Source organism: Apus apus, chromosome 9 (genome assembly GCF_020740795.1).
Source record: "Apus apus isolate bApuApu2 chromosome 9, bApuApu2.pri.cur, whole genome shotgun sequence".
Lineage (NCBI taxonomy): Eukaryota > Metazoa > Chordata > Aves > Apodiformes > Apodidae > Apus > Apus apus.
In genome coordinates this window covers 21397977-21422268 of record NC_067290.1, presented here as the reverse complement: position 1 = coordinate 21422268, position 24292 = coordinate 21397977, and the positions used below count along the sequence as shown (strand labels likewise).

At 49.1% G+C, this 24292-nt stretch overlaps 1 protein-coding gene and 1 long non-coding RNA gene across 3 annotated transcripts; one reads left to right on the top strand and one right to left on the bottom strand.

Annotated features, from left to right (window-relative positions):
* Positions 1-458: 458 nt before the first annotated feature.
* Positions 459-23557, top strand: LOC127388280 (uncharacterized). The gene is made up of 4 exons (XR_007890347.1): positions 459-556; positions 1436-1572; positions 21795-21996; positions 23325-23557. It is a non-coding gene; the product is annotated as an uncharacterized LOC127388280 (long non-coding RNA).
* Positions 540-6206, bottom strand: THUMPD3 (THUMP domain containing 3). 2 transcript variants are annotated; one of them, XM_051627605.1, is made up of 9 exons: positions 5972-6206; positions 5676-5753; positions 4676-5191; positions 3441-3571; positions 2950-3019; positions 2458-2573; positions 2163-2273; positions 1796-1919; positions 540-1530 (listed from the first exon to the last, which is right to left on the bottom strand). In XM_051627605.1, the coding sequence occupies exons 1-9, from the start codon at positions 6176-6178 to the stop codon at positions 1399-1401; spliced, it is 1485 nt and encodes a 494-aa protein (XP_051483565.1). In that variant the 5' UTR covers positions 6179-6206; the 3' UTR covers positions 540-1398. The 2 variants fall into 2 exon arrangements, with proteins under 2 accessions (XP_051483565.1, XP_051483566.1); XM_051627606.1 differs by having other exon boundaries at positions 2163-2270.
* Positions 23558-24292: the final 735 nt, after the last annotated feature.

The window sequence follows — 24292 nt, the reverse complement described above, 5'->3', positions numbered from 1 at the left end:
GAGGCGGCCGCGCCGTGTCTGCTGCTGGCGGCTCTCGGGATCGCGGCCGCTCCCTGCCCGCCTCGGCAAAGCGCGGCCCGGCAGGGCTGGCGGGAACGGGACTCAAGCAGAAAAAATACTTCAAAAGGCAGACACTGGGGCCTTAAAACGTTACGGTGCTGGGGTTTCCTTCCCCGGGAATACCAGCAGCAACAGAGCCCCAAGGCGTTCATCCCTTGTAAGTCTGTAACGTGCCCCCGTTAAGCCGCGGGCTGGGCCAGGGCAGGAGCGGGCAGGGCCAGGCGCGGGGCTGGCAGGGAGCGCCGCAGGCCCGGGCAGGCGGGGCCGGCCCACGCCGCGCACCCACCGCGGGCACCGCGGCACTCCTGTGCAAAACTGCCAGAACGGCAACACCTGTTAGTTCAGCTCTAAACAACGTCCTCAGCATGAATACACTGCAACGAGCAGGGCGCTGGTAACCAGCGCCTTCAGCCGCTGGCAGCAGAGAGGAAGAGGCCTAAGGTACCACACTGCATTTACAGACAACAAATATTTGCAACTTCAAGTTACTCAACAGGTAATATATTTTTGTAAATGTGGTATAGCTACAGCAGTCAAATCACCTAACAGATTTAAACAGCCAGCCACCTTGATGTGTCTACAGTAACACTGAAAACATGAACTTTCAACTACAACTGCTAAAAGCATCGCTGTTCTCAGACAGGAACGACAGTTTGCTAAGGCTGTGAGTGTTGTCCCCTCACACATGGCAGTCGTGTGTAAAAACATGGATTAGACATTGACTAATAATTAGCACAAAGTTGAGGTGGTATGAAGAACCAGTAGCATCAGCATACTTTTTACTAATTGATGTTTGCTTATGAGACCATAAAAAACCAGATACTGGCTTATTGTAGTTTACATTTGGGCAATGATACACATTAGAAAACTTAACAGAAATATCACTAAAGAGGTAGTACCTCTAAACCCTTCAAGATTGTGGTCTCAGTAGTCTTGTTAGTCATTTTAAGCTACACGTATGATTTCTACAGTTTGGGAAATAAATTCAGTTACCTCCAAAGCTGCCTCAGCATGTTCTCTCCTATAAGCAGAGGAAATAAGCATTTAACTGAAAACTACAATGGACATGGTAGAGAAGACCCTGGCAAAGGAAAGCATTCCTAATTCCACTACTGAGTGCCAGTTTGGGTGGCAGGGAGGAAAGAGGTGATTAAAGTAACAAGGTTTCAGAACACATGGTACAACTGGTAGCTCTCAAATTGATCCCTGGGTTGATACTTGTGTTACACAAATTCTACGCAGGTTGTTTGGTTTTCTCCTCAGGAATTGGCAGGCCTATGCTCTCAGGTGTCATTATTCAACAAATTCTGGAGCTGTCTTCTTGTCTTCCCCCACAGGTTACCAGAATGATCTCTTCTCCTCTGCTCTCTCCCAGGTGCGTTTCAGGAGGTAGACAGCAGCGTGGAGCCCCCCCACGTTCACCCACACAGTCTGGCCCCTGCGCCAGATGTGTCCCAGTCGTGACAAGGCCTGCAACCCAAAACACAGCCAAAGAGTGGTGGCAGCTTCAAGGTAAGGTGATAAGGGTACACTTGCTTTAGAAATTATTTTTGATTATTCTAAATCACACCTGATGGCAATGTAAAATTACTCCTCTGGCCCCAAACTGCATTTAAATGCTACTAATTATTGCCTAAAAATAGATAATCTTCTTTAATGAAGTCAGTTTACAATTTTTTTTCCTCAATATATTTTCAGGTGTAAATAGATCTAGATATTCTCTCACAGAACACACCTTAGCAAAGCATTTCTTGTCCTGTGTCAGCAGCACAGCCCTGCCTGTCCCTGGCGTGCAGATCCGGCCCATCTCCATCAGGCAGGCTGGGTAGAGATCCCAGTTCTTCTTCTTTGACCCTATCCTGCAAAATACATTAAGATCCTCTTTGTGACCACTGAAAAATACTTAACTGCTGTTGGTCATTCAGACATAGACTAGCTTGTTCAGGACTACGTTTACTAGTAATTTCAACCACATTTTTAACATAGGGTACATCAATACTTCTTAATTAGGCCCTGTGAAGAACTAGAGAGAACCCTAACCCTGGCCAGGCAAGCAGAGGCAGCAGCAGCTGAGCACAGTAACTTCACCAGTGACTGCTCACCTCTTCCCAAAGGGCATGTCTGTCACAATGATGTCCACAGAACCAGTCCGCAGAGGCAGATTGCAAATATCCCACTGAATGATGTCCAAGGGTATGCCCAGGGAAGTGCTGCTGCAAGGACAAAGATGTTTATCTCAGACACAGTTTACTGAGAACATTTTTAATTTGAGGAGGTCAGTAACAATAGCAAAATAATAGATTAGAAAATATTAAAGACAGTCAAATGCATTGATGCAAAATGGGTTTCTTTACATACAGTACTACAGGAAAAGAAAATCAGCTGTACTCTTCTCACCTTTCCTTATTCTCATTTTTCTTTAGTAAAGAGCAGATGTTGTTTGCTGCTCTCTTTACAGCTTGTGGGTTGTTATCACCAGCAATATGGTAGCAGCTAGGCCATTCTGTAGCTCCCTGGGGGGAAATATTGACAATAAGCAACATTAGCATCAACATTGCTTAATTTAAAACCAAACAAACGGAAGAATTACTCAAATATGACAGATGACAAAGCAACTGGAAGTGGACATTAATTATTTTAAGCTTCTGTAAGAGGTATCTGGTACTGCTATGATGCACCTTAAAAGCTCAAAATACTTCTGGATTTAGCTTCTTCCTACTACTGCTTTGGGAAGGAAAATGAGATCATTTTCAAAAAGTACATCTGCTTAAGAGCTGGTGAGATACTTCTGGAGTTGGCTACTCAGTTATTACCAAGAAAATGTACATGTACTATGCAGTGGCAGACACTGTCAAGTTTTATTAAATTAAAAAATAAAGTAAGAGTCACCTCTATGGGTATTGCCCCTGTCCCACACATGGGATCCACGATGATATCTGTTGGCTGTGGGTCACAGAGTCTGAGGAACAGAAAAAAAGATATGGTGAGAAAAGTCTTAAAAATGTGAATTTGTCTAAGGAAGGAAAACAGAACTATTTTAATTACTCTGATCCTACCCTTCTAACACAACAACTTCTGTGTGATAATTTTTCCCATTCATTAATTAGCCTTTTAAAAGCACCAATGCAGTGAAATACTTTGAAGAATGTGATACAGTATTTTAAAAATGGACTAATGGATCACAGCAAATGTTTACTAAGCTGGAAAACAGCCACTGTTAATTACAGAGCACACCGTCTCAGCAACTGTGCTTTTTTCTTTTTCTAAGAATTAACACAAATGGCTTTTGAGGAAGCAGTGGGGAAAAATAAAGCATCTAATTTCTGAAACAAAACACCTTGTTAACTGAGGATAATGCAACACTATGCCACCAAACTGACCTAAGCATGCCATAAGCCAGAGTTGAACGAAGAGTTGTGGGGCCAAAATGTGTAATATTTCTTCTGTGAAGGCTCTCTTCAGTTAATGCAATGCCCACAACTACTTCATTACTGTGAATATTCAGAAGAACCTAAAGCAAAAACAAACTACATTTCAGGAGTAATCGGAGTTTTACATATTTGGGAATATTTGAGAATCTTAGATAATAATTTTAAAAGAGCAAATACAGATCAAAGAGCATTCTTGGGAGAAAAGCAATGCACCATTTGTAATGGCAACAATGGACAAAAAATCAGGAGAGCACTCACACATTTTCTTTCATACAGAAAAAGAACAAGCATTTTCTCATTCACACAAAACCTTTTACACAAGATTTCAAAAAGTGCTACAACCATTAGCTGACTTTTTACAAGTTTTCTTCGTAAGCAGTGAGGGGAGCAGGGCAAGTCCTGCACCATGAAGCATTTGCAAAGCAGCCATAAAAATCATATTCCTGGTCCCCTCCACCCTATGAATCTGGAAGGTGAAAATACTGTTACAGGACAGTGGGCCTTGACAGACCTGCAAGAAAACCTTCTTTTTTCTGCCCCCCAAGAACAGTGGTCCTACACCATGGATGGACCACATCTGCTGGAGGTCCTTCCCAAATCTCTGCTGTTCCTATCCTAAGAAATGAACACTGCAGCCAATGTTAGCCCTTCATGCCCCCTCCAACCACAAAACTGCAACATCTAGGTGGAGCATCTTCTGTTAACTTACACTGATATAAAGCAGTAGATGGAGCAAAGATTTAGTGGGGGTAAAAGTGAAGCAGAATGCACCTGAACGAGCCCAGACACTACAGAAAGAGGCAACAGGGGGTACCACAGCTTTGGACGTTCTTGGGGGAGAGGGGAAACCTGCTGAGCACCAGCTGAGCTGCACTGGGTGCAGTGATGTCACTGGGTTAACTTGACAACAGTGTCTGCAGAGCAGCAGTGGGACCCAGGGAAGAGGAGAGGTGCCCAGCCTGGGTCACAAAAGAGGTTACTGCGGACAGCCAAAGCACCTGGTGGGATCTGAGGACACACATGATGTGCCAATGAAATGAATGCTGAGGAGGAGGCCATGACTGCAGCACTGCCAGTTTTTAGTTCCACAGTGACTTTTTGAAGGCCTTTTGGAGATCTTTAAGCATCAGAATTAAGAATATTTACAATAGAAATGCAGGTATTTCCAAGGAACAACACTATACCTCTACATCAAAGTTAGTCATGTCAGCTTTCCACTGGAAGTGCTCCTGCACAGCCCCACCGAAGTCCCTCGCAGCCTCGTTGGAGGTGAAACTGTGCTTCTCTCCTGCCCTATTGCAGGTAACACGGAACTTCAGCACCTTGGCCTGGCCTGCCTGACCCTCACCAGCCTGGCCCTCGCTCCCAGAGCCTCCCTGCAACTCCTCTTTAGCATCAGACTGGTCATTATCATCCTCCTCCTCCTCCTCCCCTTGGGTCTTCTCTGTGTCCTGGCCACCGATGGGTTCTCCCCCTGCAGCGTTTTGGGCACTGCCCTCCTGTTTACTAGCATCTTTTTGATCTGCTCCTTCCTCTTCTCCATTGTCATGCAGCTTCTCCTTGCTTGCAGTACCCTGCAGATTATGTTTTTTGCGTTTTGTCTTTCTCTTCTTCAAGCTGTTGTTCAGCTCCCAAACTTTCAATGGGTCTGTCCAAGGCAGCTTTTTAACCAAATCTTCCAAATCCTTTAGAGCATCTTCCTTTAAAAAAAAATAAGAAGTTGAGCTTTGAAGTCATTCCTTCCCTTTAAAAACTAGCCCTTGTTAGGTCTCTCAAATGAGTTCCCTGAACATTTAAGCACAGCTTCAGGTTTTCTGTGCAGCTTTTGCCATAACTAAACCAAACTGCACTACGTCACGGGAACGACAGTATTTCATCATTTATCTTGTAAAACAAGCATTTAACACTAAAGTACAAGATACTTTACTGTCCTGTGGCTAAGAGTGACCTACAAGTGTGGTCTCTGCTCTCATCCAGGATTTTGCCTATGGAACATACACAGCTGAGGCACTGATGACAAACACGACTGCACTAACATTTTATGAGCTGGGAATGAACTGGGATAGTATCACAAATAAAACAAACCCCCTTTATTCGTGAAACAGAACACTTCCTGAAAGCAGTATTACATTAAAAACAACCAACACTCCAGAAGCCACGATTGAACAATGAGATGTAACTCACCTTGTTCTCTTTAAATGGATAGTCTTTGAACTCCTGAACTACGACAAATAAATTATCCACTGACCTGAGCCGATGGACCTGGAAGAAACGAGAAACCACAGCGGCAGTTACTGTGTACGCCTGGGGATGCTGTTAATTGCAATTAGCACCGTCAGCTCGCAGCTCGATTTAAGGACCCACGCTTTTCCACGGCTTTTTTCTGCCAAAGCAGGGTTTTGAACTGGTTTTCCACACCGATTCCCTTTAAAACCGAAGCGCCCGGCTGGCGCCGGGCTAGCCCCCCGCCCCCCGCGGACCTGCGGCAGGCTCCGTGCCGGGACCTCGAAGTAGATCTTCCCGCGGTCCCTGCTGATCCTGGCGGCCGAGCCCAGCTTCTCCTGCACCTCCTCGGCCGCCGTCAGCTCGAACCCGGTGGGCACGGTGGCGCCGACAACGGCCGCCAGCTCCGGGGCCGGGGCCTCCGCGGCCGGGCCGCAGCCGCTCCCGCCGCCCGCCTCCGCCATGCCCCGCGCCGGGACCGCCCCGCGCCGCCGGGACCGCCCCGCGCCGCCGGGACCGCCCCGCGCCGCCGGGACCCGCCCCGCCCCGCCGCCCCTTCCGGGCCCGCCCCGCGTCCCGGGGCTGCGGGCGGCCCCGCGGCCGGGCGGGATGCGGCTGCGGCCCCGCGCCGTGCCCGGGCAGCGCGTGCGGCCGGGCAGCGTCCCCGCGGGCAGCCCTGGCTGTGCGGGAAGAGGTGCGTGTCTGCGCGGGGGCAGCACGTGGCGCTGTGAGCGGAACGGGCAGGGAAGGGAGAGGCCCCTCCTGCGGCTGCCGGGCCCGGCTTCTCTCGATCTTCTCGCTGTTGGCTCTGACACGTTCCCAGCGCTAGGACTGACTTCCCGATACAAAACCCTAGCCGCCAAGTATTTTTTCAGGAGACACAGAGACAAGCCACCTCGGTATGACCCGTGACCGTGACTGACCAGTGTGACAAACCGTGAACCGCCTGGAGCCGCAGAGGCAGTATCTTCCCTTCCCCTCTTTCAGATCCCTTCGTCTTTACCTTTTCCCAGCAGTGGGTTTATCGGTGTAAACACAGCTTGTCCCTGCAGCTGCTCCTCCCGCAGCTGCAGCGTGTACCGGCAGCAGTGCTGTTTGCTCTCGTTTCCCTGTGCCTGCTCAGGTTCCCTGTGCCTTCTTAGTAACGAGCAGGGTGCCTGCAGCGCTGCTCTTGCCATCAAGTCTTCTGAAACGTTGCTCTGCTTTCACATGAGAAGTGTGTGTGTGAGAGAGTGTGTCTCAGTGAGGGAAGGTGTGGATTTTATTCCATCAGTTTATTTTTAACTTGTGATTCAAGTCTGAAAATACAGAATTAAAACCACGGAATCTGGGTCATAAACAGACTGCAGAAAGTTTCTGTGAAATGGCTTCTCTGATGAGAACTTAGAAATAAGCTAAAGCAGAGAGAACCACTGGGGCACGTTTGCATCCTCTGAACCACAGCTGGCACCCTGCAAGGTGCTTTCAGTGTCACGGCAGTGCTGTGGCACAGGCTGTGCTGGGGCTGCACGAACTGCACGTCCCCACGGGTGATGTCCCTGGTGGCCACTGAGGTGACCCTGCTCCCTTGCCGCAGTGTTTTCTAGCTTGTAGGTAATGCTGGTGTGTTTGCTGGCTACTGCAACACACGGGCTCCTTGATTCAAGTGGGATAACAGACTCAGCTTGCTGACCTGCTTCAAATAGCAACATTTTCAGCATGTTTTGGTGAAGGTGTTTGCCAGACACTGAAATTAATTCCCTGTGTCTGGCCTATCAGCAGCAGCTCTGACCTTTCCCAGTTGGTCTCAGATGGGAAGCTGAGAGCTGGTAATCAGCCTGCTGTGCTTCAGCTCTTGAAATCTGTCCAGGCACCACTTGCAGAGTTTCTCCCTGCCGGTGGCCAGGTCCTACAGTAGCTGAAGACATGTTTGTCTAATACCCATGCAAGACTGTTCTTAGAATCATACTGCACTTTGCTTGCAGCTTTCCTCCTAAAAACTCCTGACATGCTCTGTGTAAGTAGAGCTGAAGCACCTTTCAGTTTAAATAGGTGGAGATGTTATCTCTGTCAATGACAGACAGAACCATTTAGACCAGCACCATGTGGTTCAATCTGTGACAGTGGGTGGAAGGAGGAATTTTCACCTAAGGATTCAGGACATGCCCTCTGATGTAGGAGGCCCACTGGCTTTGTAATACATGTAAATGTATTGTTAAGATTTTATCTTCAGAAGGGTCCTCTACAGTGAGTTGGAGGATGGTCCTCCCATGTGGTCTGAAAGGTGCAGATCAGCCATGTGGGTGTCTGAGTGTCCTTGGCTGCCACTAAATCACTTCTTGCCCTACTATGAGATAAACTGGCTTTCAGATTTTCAGCTGTGCATCACCTCATTTCTGTCTCTTTCTGTAGAAGCAGATCATACATGTGTTGGTAGTTGGTGCTGCATAAATAAATAAGCTGGGAGGCAGTCAGATGTAGGTGGAGAAAGAAACTCTTGCTGTGCTGTTCTGCGGGAGTCAGTGCACCTTGTCAGACTGGAAGCAGCAGGTGTGTCCTCAGTTATCCAAACAAAGTATTTTTTCCATATAGACAATATTGGACCTGTGTTTTGGTAGGAGAGAAAAAATGACAAACTGTCTTCAAGACAAAACCAGAGCTATATTTTGATGTTCATTATGAGCACCCCTTCCCAGAGCCAAGAAATCAAGTTGCTCCTGAAGAAGAAATGTTCAGATAAAGGAAGGAGGTGCCTGCTGGGTAGATCTGTTTGACTCGTTTACAGACGATAGCAGTTCCTGATGAGCTGGAAGCATTGATTTCATGGCTGGTTTATGACATACCTGAAGAAGAACATTGCTGACCATTAGTCTGGAAGGTTTGGTACGCCGGGCGATCGGACCATGCTCCGAATGGCAGGCTGTGTCCCAGAGGGGTTCTCTGCACTCCTGCTCTTCAGGGTAAACCAACAGGATGATGGAAATAGCCACCATCCAACTAAGGAAAATGTGCTAATATTATCGTGGGGTAAATTATTTGTCTCATAATATTGGCACATAACTGAAGAACATTTACAATAAACTTAACTTACTAAAAACAATAACTTGGCCTATAATCAGACTATAGGATGAACATTAAAAAAAGACCAATCTGGATTTTGCAACATGTACCTCAGAACAGGCACATGCTTAGTTTGCCACTGACTTGCTGTGGGGCTTTGGAAGAGCCACTGAAGCATAATTTACAAATTTGATTTTAGAAGTGTGGTTTGGATCTCTATATGATGAATTGGGGCTTTAAAAAAATTTTTGTTACTAGCTTTTCACATGAGAGAATTCTGGGTTTCTGGCTTCTTTTGGTACTTGGGATGTTTTGAAGTTGACCTATGAGAAGCATATATAGAAGGATAAAGTAATGTTATTTTGAAACTCAGAGCTCAGAAGAAGAGTGAATTGGCAAGTTAATGGTGACTGGATGGGGAGAATTAGTATTTATTGCAGCGCTGGCAGTTTTGTGCCTCAGTCACAAGAGGTGTGAACTGCTGGAGGTATTTTGTTAACAAGGGGGTGGCCTTTCCTCTCCCAGCAGATTCTGCACATGAACAAATGCACCACGATTAGCAAGTTCTGTACAGGCAGCACAGGCAGTTGCAGAGCTGTCTAATATTCATGGTATTGCATCCTAAGAAATCCGCAACAAGGAAAACCTTTGAAGTGAGATGTTTTTCAGTGTCTGGATTTTGCTTCAGACCATCTCAACTTTTACTTTGGACTGAAAAAACGATTAATCCAAGTTAAACATAAGGATTAATCCAAATTGCTAGTATCAGCCTTCAGAGCCAAGTCCCGTGTGAGCTGCCACATGTCCCTCCTGATGTGTGGGTCATGCCATCAGGCAAAAGCCCACCCACACGAATGATGGGCAGCCAGCTCTTCTCCCATGTTGCTTGTCCAAAGATCTCCTGGGCTTGATGTTGTAAGCAGCAGGTTGTGTTGGGCCTGGCCGAGTGATTTGGGTGTTGCTTGGTTTTCATGGTCTCTGGGTTCTCCTGTCCCTGAGTCCCACAGTACTCTTGGAGGCTGTTGGGAAGGATGGGGTGTTTGGGATTCCCAGCATCCTGCCTGCGGAGAGCCTGGAGTGCCTGGTGGAAAAAACAAACATCCTTGGCTCCAGACATACTGCACCTAACTTCATTAGCAGAGGAACTATTGTCTTCACTCATTTATTTGAGGTAATTTGTGGAGACTTTATGACCTCAGGGCCATGGAGCTACTTACCTAGAATGCCCTGGAATGGAAAGAGCATTTCAGCCATCCTGGAGATGATTCTTTGGCAGAGCAGCTGCAAAGGAACCACAGCAGCAGTGCCAATTAGACAGTGAGGAAGGAAGGCACAAACTGATCAGAAGTACTGGCTGCAGGCAGGATCAGGACTCTCCAAAGTCAGCACTCTTGTCTTTGAGGGAATTAACAGAGATCTGCAAATGAGTCTTTTGTGCCCCGTGGAAGCAGCTGCTGACCAGCACTGCTGGCACCAGCACCCCCGGCTGCCTTCCCGCAGCGCTACAGAGGAAGCTCTGTAGATCTCACCTGGATTCAGCACAAGTCTGTACTGCAGGGGGGTTTCCTCCCACTCGGTGCTGCATGAGACCTTTTTAGTTTCTGGCAAGTCACAGATTTATAATGTCTTCCAGCTGCCTTTCTGTCCTTGCACTAGCATGCCACGCTGCAGGACAGAGCAGAATTATCTCTTGGTTGTGATGACAAAACATTTTAGATCCAAATTCGTGAACAGCAAAAACAGTTCCACACATTTCCTTGTGGATATGAAGAAAATCACACATTTATGCAAGAATGACTGGCTTTCTGTATTCTGCTTATTTAGCCAAGGCTGCTTTTAAAACACGTATGAAAATAGCGGAGTGAATTTCTGGGATAACCTCATTGGCTTCACTAGTTACATTTGAGGCTCATCTCAAGGTAATCCTGGGTTCACTGTGATAATCAAAATCAGAAGAACCTCCAGATATAGTAGTCTCTTGCTCTGTTTACATCTCTCCCTACATTCATAAAGCTTTCCCCTTCTAGTGAGTTCTCTTAGATCCCCGTATCAGAGATCCTATCAGTTATTGTTAATGAAAACTGCTCTGCAGACCAACAATGAAGCCCCAGATACAGGTCTGCACATGGACAGGATGTTATTGCTCTGTGTGCACGGCAGTGAAGAGAAATGACAACAAAAACAACATTTGTGTAATGCTGAATGTTAGTAGAAAGGGTTTCCCAACGTGTTCCAGACTTGTGCAGGTTTATAGAGACCATTGCTCCCTTTGGCAGTTTGAGGGTAAAAAGGAGGGCCAGTTGAAAAGCTGTAGTCCTGGGTAGCTGAAGCCTTATTTGTGGATAGATGAGCAAGATCCCATGATCCTTGTTCTCGTTTCATTTTGAATGAATATGTATTTTAGAAAATTAAATTATTTGAAAAGTATGTTCAGGAAAAGAGTTGCCTGTTATTTCAGCTAATGAAGACCTCATTAAATCACTGCAGTGGCTGTGCCATGCCACTGTCAGGACTTGCCTGTATTTGTGAAACAGCCTCCATCAATTATGACAGTTTTTCTCCCTAGGAATTTTTAATGGCAACAGCAAGGCACCATCAGGTGGCTGCTAAGAGAAGCAGCTCCTGGTTTTGTTGGGTTCACATCCCTCTATCATCAGCCAAAATACTCCTGTAAGTGGTGTTATGTGAGCTGATTGTTCATAGCACTGGGAATTCATGAGGCCCTCTGTGGATTTGCTGATCCTCTCGTCAGGAGCTGGTCTGAGCCTCCTGTTGGTGTCCCAGCCAGACTCGCAGTGCAGCCCTGGCCCCCCGAGGTGAGGAGCAGTGCTGGGCACGGGGCAGGGTCGTGGGGATGTGTTGGGAGTCAGCCCAGAGCTGCAGCCTGGGGGGCTCGGTCCGTGCAGGCTGTGGGCAGGGTGTGCTCTGCCACTGCCCAGCCAGGCAGACACGGTCCTGGCAGCGCGGCTGGGGCTGCACACACAGCACGCCCTCTGCTCCCAGCAAGACACGAGTTGGCCGTTGCCAGCTCCCTGACTTCCATCTTTGTGTGTGGGAGCACATGTCTATCATCAAAAGTTGCCTCCTGCTGAGAGGCCTGAGCCAGAAGGACATTTCAGAGCCTTCCTGGGCTGAGGCCTTTCCCTTCGGGTGTGCTTTGGTCCAGCCAGCACTTAGAGCCACCACTGCCTCCACGTGTTTCAAATAAAGCAGCTTGAGCAAGGGGACCACACAGGAGAAGGGCTGGAAAAGGAGGCCATGACCACCGACAGGGATAATTTGGAGGAAGCAAATCTTCTGCTTTCTCTCTGCTTCTTTAAGAAAGTTATTTAATTGAAAGGGAATTGTAATAACAAGAATATAAACTGGAGGTCTGCTTGTCCCCATCCCTGCTGCTCAAACTGCAGCCTCTGGCTGAATGTGCTGTCACAGAGTAAGCAGGCCTGTGAAGCTGAAATCTGCTTCGTTCTTTTATGAGGTGAAGTTTGAGGGCAAAATATTATCAGATGGTCTAATCATAGCTGTAGGGGAAGGAGAGGGTAATGAACCCCATGGAAACATTTTGTTTGGAATTTTACCCCTGCCCCTTCTGCCCTCAAGTAAAAGAAATTCTGCTAAACTGAAATCTTTAGAGCTCCCTCTTTCCTCCAACTTCACTGCTAGCTCTTCTGTGGCTTTCTGCAGCTCTGGTGAGGGGATGGGTGTTGGCTGGTTGAAGCTGTGGTGCTGAGCCCATCCAAGGTGCTGTGTCAGGGCACTGCTGGGAGGTACCAGGAAACAAGCAGCCCAGAGCATGTGGGTTGCACTGGGTTTGTGCTTCCAACCCGTGACCCACAGGTGTGATGACAGCCCCAGAACAGCTTGTTTTGTCCCAAAGCCTGCTCCTGGTTCTCCCATCCCAAGGGCGCTCTGCGATGCCAGCGTTGCATGGTGAGGAGTGTGACTGCCATGCACCCCCCAGAGCGGCTTTGTGTCCCTGTGGCTGCTGTCACCAGGGCACTGTCCTGCCTGTCACACAGCAGACACGTGAACGTGGGGTGGCAGGGGATGGTGTCATTGCGACACGGGTGCAGGGTGGGCTGCACAAGGTTACTCCGTCTCTCCGTGCAGTAACCTGGCGCAGTCTGCAGCATCCTCCCCCCACTTTGTGGTGGCCCACCACCACACCCTTCCACCTTCTGTATTCTCATGAACGGTTTGGGGGAGAGGCTGGGGAAAAGGCTTTTGCACCCGGCAGTGGATGGAACAGACAGCCCGTCCGAGAGCAGGGCACCCAGGGTCACCGTGTTTAACGTCCCCGGGGCAGCCGGGGGAGGGAGCACACAGCCCTGCTGCAGCCAGGCTTGGGATCTGCCCGCCAGATGGGAGCTGCCCGAGGGACCAGCTGGAAGCCTTTTGGAGCAGTTGCAGACAATGTGTGACTTTCCCCCTCTGCTTTGTGTTTATTCTGCTCTCTGGCAGTGGCTGCCTGAGCCCACGGCCGGACTGGCTGCATGTGCTGAGCTGCTGGACCCCCTGCTCCTGCCTGCGGGCTGAGCCACCTTGGAGTCAGTCTCGGCTGTGTTTGATGCTGGTGCCTGCTTCCAGTGCAGTCCCCTTCTCTTCTGGAAGCGATGTGCAGGGAGCACCATGAGGAGAAGCAGCAATGAGTAAACCCTGGGTTTCCCACTGCTTGATCTCTGCCAAACGCAGCACCTGCTTCGGTCCTCGGCACATGCAGGGTTCACATGGTGCCTGGTGGAGAGGTATGCAGGCTTCACATGTCTGTGGATGCACAGCCTTCCTCTTCTAGGAAAAGAAGTAATCCCAAGTTACAAATGCTTACTGCTACACGTTCACCCTAAATAATTTTAAAAGATGAGGATGTAAGTTAGTAAGATGGGAACTCGGATTTGGTAATTCAGATTCCATTCTGAGCCTACCATCAGGGTCTCATGAAGCACCACTGATCTGTATGGATTCTTCCTGCATTTATGTGCTCTTTCAGGCCACAAGCAAACCCCTTACATGTTCTGGTTTACATATGAACTTTTCATTATTATTGCACTGTGATGAATGTTCTTTCTAAGCAGATATCTGGCTGATTACTTAACGGATTCTACAGCACTCCTTTTCAAGGGGGGATGCCTTCTGAGTTAGATATTGTCCAACTCCATCTGTGAAATCAGCTGTGGGGAATCCAGACTTTACTTGCACCCCAGCTATTTGGCATCAAATTCTGAAGGTATTTTAAAGTGAAACTGGGAAAGTTGTGCAACTCTGTTGGGAGCAGAGTCTAGAACAAATTCCAGGTTTAAATTTTCTCACTGTTTTTCTGCAATTTAGTGATTTGTTTGTTCTATATCCATGACTACATAGCTGTTAGAAGCAGACTTTTTTCATCAAATGTGTCTCATATGAAATATCTGCAATCCTCACAGTAATTCTTAGTTCCTTAGTCTCCTGGGCTGTGGACACCAATCCTCTGGCAAGGTTGTCTTGCTCTCTGGCGCTGCCCCAGCAGCCTCGCCCTGGGCTTGAGGGAACCTCTTCTGCGAAAGACAGTGCCTTGTCTTAGCTACAAACAATGAAGCCAGAGAATCAAGAGTTGTTATTTTGGAATTCTGAGACATGATGGATCATCAGACTCATTTCATAGGCCAGAGGATGACTCTTCTGGAGTCATGGATCCAGTTTATTGCTGATACAAGACATTCACCTAAATTCCTATCTGTAAGACTTTGTTTCCAAAGGCATAAAAATCCCTGCAGTGGTTACAGCCATTCCCCCTGTGTGTTTGTGGCTCTTGCAGTTTGCCTTGGTAGCAGGCTGGACTGTGCTATGTGTGTTTTATTTAATGTGTCTGTGAGAGTTTCCAGGGGACCAACTTCCCTGCATTTTGGTGAAGACTGCAGTGAAGAACCACCTGCAGCATTACACTGCAGGCTGTCGGATGTGGGTCCCAAATGGGAATGAGAAGTGTTGTTCAGCCAGTCAGCATTATTTGGTGGGTAAATGGGAATGTGGGAGTGAACTGCAGGCAGGCACCAGTCTGCCCAAATTTGCAGCTCTCCTTGCCTGGTGATTCCCTGCTGGTTTCACATCGTAGGAGGGTACAGAGCTGTCAGTCACTATTTCTGCTGACCTGGTTCTTCTTTCTTAACTTGGATACTCTGTGAACTGGAGCTGTTCTGGATGAGAAGTGACAGCTGAGAGAACAGGGAGCAGCAGCTCTTCCCCTGTGTTCAAACCTGAGCCACAAGCCATGGGTCACAGTCAGTGGGATTTGATTCTGTTCAGAATATGTTGGAGCAAAAATCTTGCAGTGCTGATGCAGAGTTTTTGTAGCATTTTAAAACCAGTTGCAGCTGAAGGGCTGCAGTGTTTTGTGTGCTGTTCTTCTGTGGCCTGGCTCAAGTTTGCTGCTTATGAAACAAGTGACATTGCTGGGTGATTTTCTGGAGAAATCGTGCTCCCTCTGCTCTGGCCCAGCCCTGCGCATGCAGCAGAGTCTCTTTAGGCTGCAGCAGGCTCTGGTGCTGGTGTCAGCTCAATTTCCTCCTCTTAAGTGCATGCCAAGGGCTTGATGCCAAAAGCTGGCAATGAAACAGCTCTGGGAAGAACCTAGACCAGGAGCGAGAGGGGACATGGGAAGGATGCCAAGGCTTACAGAAACAAGAGACAGCAACTGCCAGGATGGTGACTGAGAAAGGACCGCATTGCCCTGCACTGTCCTCCTTACTCCTGGAGGAGGGAAAGGAGCTGCTAATGCTACAGACAGCTTTTAGGCTCTGTCTGGAAATATTTCTGGGCTATCTGCATCTCTGCCTGGGGAAAAAACTAACCACAATCCCAGACAAAACCTCAGTGCAAACACCCTGTTCCACACATCCTTTGAAGTGAAAAGAGAATGAGATGAGAGAATGTCAGAGGAGAGGGTTGGTGGTGCTGCAGCTACAGGAGGGACTGTTACCTGGTTGTGGGATGCTGGGAACAGGAGGCTTGAAGCTTGTTTGTAAAGAAAGAAGGAGGGATGAAATAGGTCCTTCAGCCTGGGACATGAAAATAGCTATTTAAGCAGTGCTTTTTGAGTTACCTGAGAGAGAGAGTGAGAGAGGGTGGAAAAAGTAATACCCTGAGTGCAGGTAAATCAGCATTTTGTGACAAGAATGAAGTGTGATCTTGTGTGTACAGCTTGGTTCACATTAGATACATCATACACCAAGTCAGACTGCAAGCGTTAGAAAATCACCAGTTAGTCCTTGAAAACTGTGAATCTTCCTTTAGAATAATGAAATGACAATTAAACCAAAAGGAGCTCAGGAAATTGCTCGTGTTTGTGTGTGGACCAAAGAGCAGGAGCTCTGAGACCCATTTTGGGCTCTGCTGGTGATGTGCTGTGTGATTTCTAGTGAGTTTTGTCCCTCTGTTTCCTCTCACCTCATCCTGTCTGTTCTGATTTTCATTTTGTCAGGACAGGATTATCAGGATTATCATCTTTCTCAAGAGCTAAATGCCTCTTTGAAGTATTCTAAATTAAAAACAAAACAAACAAACAAAAAAAAAGAGAGCTGTTCTCTCCTCCAGCCTTTATTTTAAATTAAAATCTCCCACAAAATATTACCTCTCATACAAGTCATAATACTGGCCTGGAGTTCCTGTGAGCAAGCAGGCTGTGTTGTTGTTGAGGTTGCCAGTTAGATCTGACAGCAACACTTTGCACCGACTCTGGGCACAGGGACAGCTGGCAGAGCACTGGTGAGTTCCTGTTTTACACACGTGTTTTACTCCTCAGATTTTGGAGCTGTTGCAGCCCATGCACATCCCTGAAATGTCAGAGCTTAGGAACAGCTCCCCCAAAGCACGAGGCTGTGTCCTTACCAAGGAGAGAGGTGTTTGCAGGGAGCACTGCCTGGGTATCACCCTGCAGTGCTGGGAGGTGCTGGTGCAGCAGCCACGGATCCTTCTCCAACCTGATGAAGGTAGTCAAGGTCACTGCCATATTTTCTGGTAGTGAAAAGAATAAAAAACCCATCTGGCTGCTTGAGAGGTTGAAACCCAAATTATGTAGGCTGCGTGTCCACTTTACCTTTGGAGAAAGCTAACTTGGAGACAGCTCTGGGCTTCCAGAGTAGTGAGATCCTCGGTTTCTGGGCTGTGTTGCAGAGCTCTCAGTAAATGGAGGTTTTCCCTTCTGCAATAGTGCGGTGCTGAGAGGTGTGTGCCTCGGGAGCGCTGCACACCCCGTTACTTTCCAGCTGGGAGGTTCTTCCCCTTGGGTGAACTAGAGCCCGGCAGCCGGTGTGCGGTGGGCGCTGTCCTCAGCCGGGACGGTCCCGATCTTGCCTAAAAGGAGGGATTCACATGTGCCTGGCACGGGACGGCAGCGGGGCTGGCCCAGCGGCCGGGGAGGTGCGATGCACAGCTCTGCTGGGAAAACCCCGGCGCGGCTCAGCGGCTGCTGGGGCAGACCCGGGGACAAGCGGGCTGTGCCCTCCTGCCTGCGCACTGAGCTGCAAGAGCAGCGCGGGCAGCCAGTGCACGGGGTGTAAAGAAAGGAGAAGGAGAAACCCAACATCAGGGTGTTACTGAACAACATCAGGGTGTTAGTGAACAACAGCAGGGCTGCTATTTTTGTCAGAACCCTCCGAGCTGCCCTGCCAGTCCCACGCTGCAGCTGCAGGCAAGACGGTGCTTCCTGCCCGTGCTGTGCACCTCTCCCACCAGAAGAACCTGCTCAGATACAATTGTTTTACTGCTGCTGTTGGAAATCCCAGCTCTCCTGGGTCTCCCTGTTGTGAAAGCTTCCCCAGCTTATCAATTGCATATCTATAATGTGACACTCATCTTTACTCTGAAGCTCTGCCAGCCATTGCTAGGCAGCGTCTCATCACACAGTAAATCTGCCTCTAACTGCACTGGAACAGAAGCCTAATGTAGTGTGCAAAATGGAACGAGGGAGACAGAAGTGATAAAAATCAAATTAGATTCACTATGCACACAAATTTTCAAACTCAAAGCCTAGCGATGCAGAGAATAGAGGGGAGAAAATAGAGCTTTAAAAACGCGGCGTCCAAGCAGATTGCTGTCCCCGCGTCACTTCTGGGGCGGCTGTGCGTTCTGCAGGCTCAGCCCGGGGAGAGCCGGGCCGGGCTTGTGCAGATGTGCCCGCAGCCCCGTCCCAGCGCTGCCGGCCCTCCCGCCGCTCCCGTCCCGCGGGCCCGCCGGTGGGGGGCGGAGGGGGTGCAGGGCCCCCCGGAGGCTGGGGCTCGTGGCGTGGGCGCCGTGACACCTCCTGCTGCGGACACGGGCCCGAGCCCTCCCACCCGGCCAGGAAGGGCTCCTGGCCAGTTCAGCCCTGCTGAGAGAGCAGGTATTAGCAAAGCGCTTATGTTGCTTCAGCTGTTCCAGGAGAGTTGGGTTTACGCTGTTGCAGTGAACAGCCGTTCCTCTCGATGGGAAGGTGCATCCCTCCCAGCACAGCTCCGGTGGGCCGTTCAGGTTTGTTGGAGGGGCTGTGCCCTCAGGACACCGTGGCAGAGCTGGCTGGATCACAGCGGAGATCAACACTGACTCTGCTTGAAGGGGAGGATCAGCTGCTCTAGCCCCACAGCAGCAGCTTTACTGGGAGAACAGAACCCCGGTGCTGGTGGTGCAGCTTGGAGGTGACACCAGGGTCCTGCCCCTCGGGGCTGAGGGTGGGAGGCCACCAGACCTGCGGATGCTGCACACCCTGCTGAACCTTGTGTGATTAGCTGGTCAACACGAGTGTGGTTACCACCCTGTTGTGGTGTTGAGGTGGACAGTAACACTGACATTTCTCATGCTGATCTTTTCTTTTTCCTGTACTTTTCTTTCTCATGTTTTCCCCTTTACCCATGCTTTTCACTCTCCCAAGCAGCACTGAAATAGTAACAAGAACTTGGTCTCCTCTGTTTTAAGAGGTGAAATTATCACAATAATGAAACGGGTAAGGGAGATCCTCTGTGATCAATCTTTCTCAAAAGAAAAGAAAAAAAAAAAAAGCTCTGGCTGGTCCCCTCCCCTGCAGGTCTGGAGCTGCGTGGCTGAGCCGTGAGGGGAGGAAGGGCTTCCTCCTCAGCCGAGAAGGTTTACCGAGGTTACCGAGAAGGGGTGCTTAAAAAAAACCCCAAAACTTTCCACTCTCTGTTTCAGGAAATGACACTGTCGTGCTGGAATTCACAATGAAGTTGTGAATGTGGCTGGAGCCCGGGACTTCTCCAGAGGGCCCCTTGGCCAGCTGTATTCAGCTCTAATGAGAGGGCGAAATTCTCCCTGAAAGGCGTGTTTTCCATTTGGCCCCTTTTCCTTCATCAATCGCTGCCACCCTAGACAGAGGCCCCGCGCGCCGCTTCCCTTCGGCTTGCGCGCCGCCCGGGGCCGCGCTGCGCGGGGACAGCCTGCCCTACTAAATGCATCTCTGAGCCCCCCGGACAATAGCGCTTTGTGTCGGCAGCACAGTGCCCTCTCAGTTTCCCAGGCTTTTCCTTTTCTCCTCTGCCCTCCTGCTGGAAGCCCCTGGCCATGCGGGACGGGCAGAGGCTGCCGAACAAAGGGGCTCGGGGGTCCCTGCTGTGCGGGGCTCCCCCCTCCCCAGCGCCTGGGTCCTGCTGCAGGTTCTTGCACATAATTTGCCTCAAGTACAACAGACTTGAGTCATTTCAGCAGGAAAGGCAAACCAGGGGGTGAGCAGCTGGGCCCCTTGCTGCTGGAGGCCTCCACATCCCCTGACTCCTGATTCCAGGAGGTATCAGGTCCCCTGCTCCGCTGCAGCATTGCTCAGGGCAGATAAAGATGCTGGAGTAAGAAGCAACCAGGGGAAATGTAAAAATAATGATAAAAAGAATTAAAACCATAGGCTGAATCTCTGCAGCAAGTCACTGGTGGTCATGGATGCAGGCAGGACAGCAGTGATGCCTGGCCCATGCTCACTTGCATCAACAGGTGTGAGGGAACCCCCAGAAGAAAGCCAGAATGCCAGCTGCATTTACAGACAAGGACACAGGGGTAAGCCCCAGCCCTGGGTGTCCCAGCAGGCCCCACACCCACCCGCACCTGCTGCTGAAGGTGGGTGTGCTGTGCTGTGCTGTGCAGGGCTCGGGGCTGCTGCGGGGAGGTGCGGGGGCCATCCCACCCAGGCTGCAGGCTGCTTGTCCCCCTGGGCTGAGGGGGTGGCAAAGGTGCACACAGGCAGGGTGCCCTGTCCTGGGCAAAGCTTCCTCTGACCCAGACCAGAGTGGGTCCAGGCTTTGGCCATCCTGTGCTCCTGAGCTCTGGATCCCAAAGTGCCTACAAATGAGGTACGTGGGTTTCATGTTGCAGATGGAGAAATGGAGATCATGTGTGACTAAATTAATTGCAAACAACAAACAGTAGTGACCTAAATGTCAGAAAGCAAGTCAGTGCCTGACAGCCCCTGCCACGCTGGAGTGTTCCTTTGGCTCCAGCTGCACCCACTGCAGCGGGCTGGGCAGGGTCTGCCTTTGGGGAGGAACAGCCCTGGAGCTGCTGTGCCCTGCTGCCCCGTGCCCTACTGCCCTGTGCCTTGCTGCCCCATGCTCTGCCCTCCCAAGCTGCTGTGCCAGATGGCTCACCCCTCAGAAAGTGGCAGGAAAAGCTGTTTCTTATTTATAGGATGCGTAGTCACAAGCAGTCCTGATCTGCAGGGTGCAGAGTCCTTGGGATGTAAATGGATCGGGGAATAGCTGCATCTTCACGGGATAAAAATGGGCTCAATCCTGCAGAAGGAAATTGCCATTGTATAACCTACAGAGGGGAGCTGAAAACCCAGCTTTTTGTGACAGGCTTAATATCTGGCCTTGTATCTGCAGCCATTGATACTGCCGGGCGTGATTGATTGTTCATAAACAGGAATTCAGGGATGATAAAAAGATGCTAAAGGAGCAGCAAGCTCCTCCTTTAGTGCAAGTTCTTTTTTTGGTCTGTTGCTACAGCAACTCTCTACTAAGAACAAAGATGACAGAAGATATTAAATTTTGCAGCAACTCAATTGACTCCTGATTTGCCTTCTTTTTTGCCTCCAGTAACTGAATCCTGCTCTACTAATTGTGTTAGATTTCAGATAGAAATCATGCCTTCCTCTGAAAAGAATTCCTGTGTTGCATATTCCTCCTTCTCCTTAGAAAACAATTAAATCAAATTAACTTATTTAAATCCAGTGGGTGATTATAAAAACTAGACTTATTTGATTTCTTTCTTCTGCATATGGACATCACGTATTTTAGGCCATAACTCCTATTCTCTACCAAAATCCCCCAAGCTTTGATATTCTCTAAAAAGAAGTAAACAGTTCTTGGCAAGTTTGGTTTTGGCAAAGTTCAGTTTCTGCCAATGGCACAGATCAGAAATGTATCCTCTCAACGACTGAATTTATGAATGTTAAAACTGTTTTTAAGCAGTACTGCATTTCAGTTCCTTTTCCCTCACCCCGTGGCTGTTATTCCTTGCAGGGCAGGCAGTGAGAAGGCTGCTGAATCTGGATCTCTGGGGTCACTTCAGATCAGGAGAGAGCTTGACAAGTTGTTGGTGGGACTGTCACCTTCCCAGCCCCAATCCTGGCCCGTGGGAGATGGAGGCAGGGGGAAGCAGGGGCATGGGGGAAGGGGGCTGGCTGTTGCAGATGAAATATGACTTATTTGGTTTCACTCCTAGTGGGAGAACAGATAACAGCAGAGCTCTGGCAGCTTCGGGTTCAGCATGGGGTGTACAGGAGGGACCAGCCCCAGCAGAGGTCTGGGCCACCCTGGTTTTAGCTCAAGATTAAATCTCAGGAAGTAGAGCAGTGAAGCGAACCAGAAACAAGGTTCCTGTCACTTTTCCCTGAAAGCTGTTGTGCAAAAGCAGTTATTTATGGGCTTAGGTAGTCCAGGGCAAAGGACTCCAACCTGTCCTGTGGATGGGACTTAAACAGCCCCTTGGATTTCAAATGCACACTTTGGACATTAATATGCAAATGATAGTGTTGTGCTGATGATGTCCTTCCTAAGGAGCCAGGACAACAGAGCCTCCCTCCTTTTGCAGGAACAGCTGTGAATGTTCCTCTGGGAGAGGATGTGCATGGCTTTGGAGGGTGACTTCAGCTGCCTTCCCCACGGTTGGACCCCTGTGTCCCGTGCCGTGGGCCTTGCTGCCCTTTCCCTGAAGCTCCAGCGGCACCTCCAGATGACAGCAGAGACGCAGCTTTGCCTGCCCCATCTTGGTAATCTCCCCGAGGAAATCAGAGGTAACGGATCTTTAGCAGGAAACTGAGACCTTTCATAACTGCTGAAGCAACGTGCAGTGCAACTCTGGTCCTGCAGAGTGACGCCAAATCCCAAGTAGTTTGTGACTCAAATGCCTTTCAAGGGAGAATTACAGCTGCTGGGGACAACTGCTGTTGCCAAGTTGCTTATCACCATACCTCACATTTTTAGTCACAAGTAAATATTCCCATTTCTTACAGTGACTTGAATTACTGACCAGCATAGTGCTGAATTCTACCATTACTACAAAGGCTTAAAAGTGGAAAGTGTGAAAAGGCAGGTACCCAGGTGGGCTCATATTTTTAGAGCTCTGTATCTGGTGAAGGAACCACACCAGTACCGTCCTACAGAAATGCCACACATTTTTCATCTGGGCATCTCAAATGGCTCAAGAGTGTCTGAAGCCTTGCAGCCTCCCAGAGATCTCACGTGGAAAAGCTAAGGCATACAGAAACCAACACTTGTCCTGGGCCCCAGTCACTTTGGTGCACAGGCAGGATACCTTGCTGCAGTGGTGTCAGTGCCCAGTGACTGTGGCACTTCACTGCGTGCAGATAAAACAGGCCACAGAGGGAGGACTAGTTCTCTTACTTGTTCGTATGACAAGATAACAGCACTTAGCTGGCAGGGTATCTGTAATGTTCAAATAAACAAAGGTGATGTGGTGCAGAGCAAGCAGCTTCCATGCTACAACCAGTGTATCCTCACCCTGGGAAGCGTGTCAGAGCGGGAGCCCCGGAGGCTCAGCCGGCGGCGGGTCCTGCTGGGCACGGGGTCCGGCAGCCCCTCCTCAGCAGCGGGGTATGTGGGGAGCAGATCAGGAAACACTGACAGTCTGAAGCTGGAAACAAAGAGAGCAAGGCAGCTTCTGCCTAAAGAATTTTCCTTAATTTAGGAATTGCTTTAAGCAAACATTACCTCTGCTTCCTGAGCACACAGAAGGCTACTGCCCTGGAAGTAATCTGCATTAGCCCTGCTGGAGTGCCTGCGTTGCCATAGCTACCGTTGGTTTCTCTATGCTTCAAGCTTGGAGTATTTATTATTATTAAATCCCATCCCATTCCTCATTTAAAAATTCTGTGTTGAAAGTGTCACCAAGCAAATTATAATGTAATCCTTCCTCTTTAAAGGCTGCTTTAAGTAAGAAGTAAATTATCGTAGATGTTGATATTTATTAAATATGATTAAATTATGATTGGATTATTTTTCTTTAGACATCACTGCTTCTTTAATTTTAGTGATGTTTGAATAGCAGAAAATCCTGACACTGTTGCATAATCTCATGATTGTTTGTTGTTTTTTCTTTCAGCACTGTGTTGCATGCTATTGTGACCAAAGGTGTGTCACATCCTCAGTGCTCCTCTCACCCTCAGGGCAGCCACCCACGCTTGAACCAGTCCAGCAAGAAAACAAAAATCTGCCCTGTGACACAGGCTGTTATTAGAAATATTTGGTATCTGCTCTCCTAATACCTGTGAATGCTACAAGGAGAGGTAACTGCTGCTGGGATTCATCTATTATAAAATGGCCTGTGTTTCTTCATTTCTGTTTGTTTGTTTCTTTTTTTTGTGGAGAATGAGCTCCGAACCATAAGGTCCCAACCACAGTGGTCCTTGCTGCAAAGGAACACAACATCAGTGGCCCTGTGCTTTACAAGCATGTAATTAATACGTAGGTTGGCTTGACTTGCTTTGGAAAATGATATGTTGTAGTGGTGTATGACAGATCTTTTGCTATCCCGACACCACCGTCTCCAGAGACCTCATCTTCCCGCAGGATCATTCTTTGACACCTCCCAGCTTCTCTTGGCATTCCCTCTCCAGCCCCGCTCCAAGGACAACCCTGGGCAGACCAGGCTAACCCCAGGCTTGGGCTGGGACTCACACACAGCATCCCAGCCCCTTCCCAGATTTCCCTGGCAGGGAATGCAGCCACATTTGGTGTTGCCAGGCCGGGAGCGAGGGGCTCCCAGCAGCATCTCTGTTGGAGCCCACCGAGCCCGACAGCTGCAGGGCTGTCACTTGGCTCACAGAACGCTTGTTATTATTCTTCTTTCCCACTAGAGTAGTCCTGCCAAAAACTGTGTTTTTATGTAGAGCAAGATTTACTACCAAGCTCGTGCTTTTGGAGCAGCAGATAAACATGAAGCGTGAGTGGTGCAGAGGGGCAGCGCATCAATGGAGAGGATTGTGCAGATCCTCTGCAGCCGACTGAGGCTTATCTCCTGGACCTTTTGTTCCACAGGTGATTTATTATGGCCAGTACAATGCCCGAGAC

Coding starts and splice junctions, on each gene's coding strand:
- THUMPD3 (XM_051627605.1), bottom strand. CDS start 6,178: ATGGCGGAGGCGGGCGGCGGGAGCGGCTGCGGCCCGGCCGCGGAGGCC. Junction 3,572..4,675: donor TGACTAACTTTGATGTAGAG/GTATAGTGTTGT, acceptor TTTTTGCTTTAG/GTTCTTCTGAATATTCACAG. Junction 2,274..2,457: donor AAAAATGAGAATAAGGAAAG/GTGAGAAGAGTA, acceptor TTGTCCTTGCAG/CAGCACTTCCCTGGGCATAC.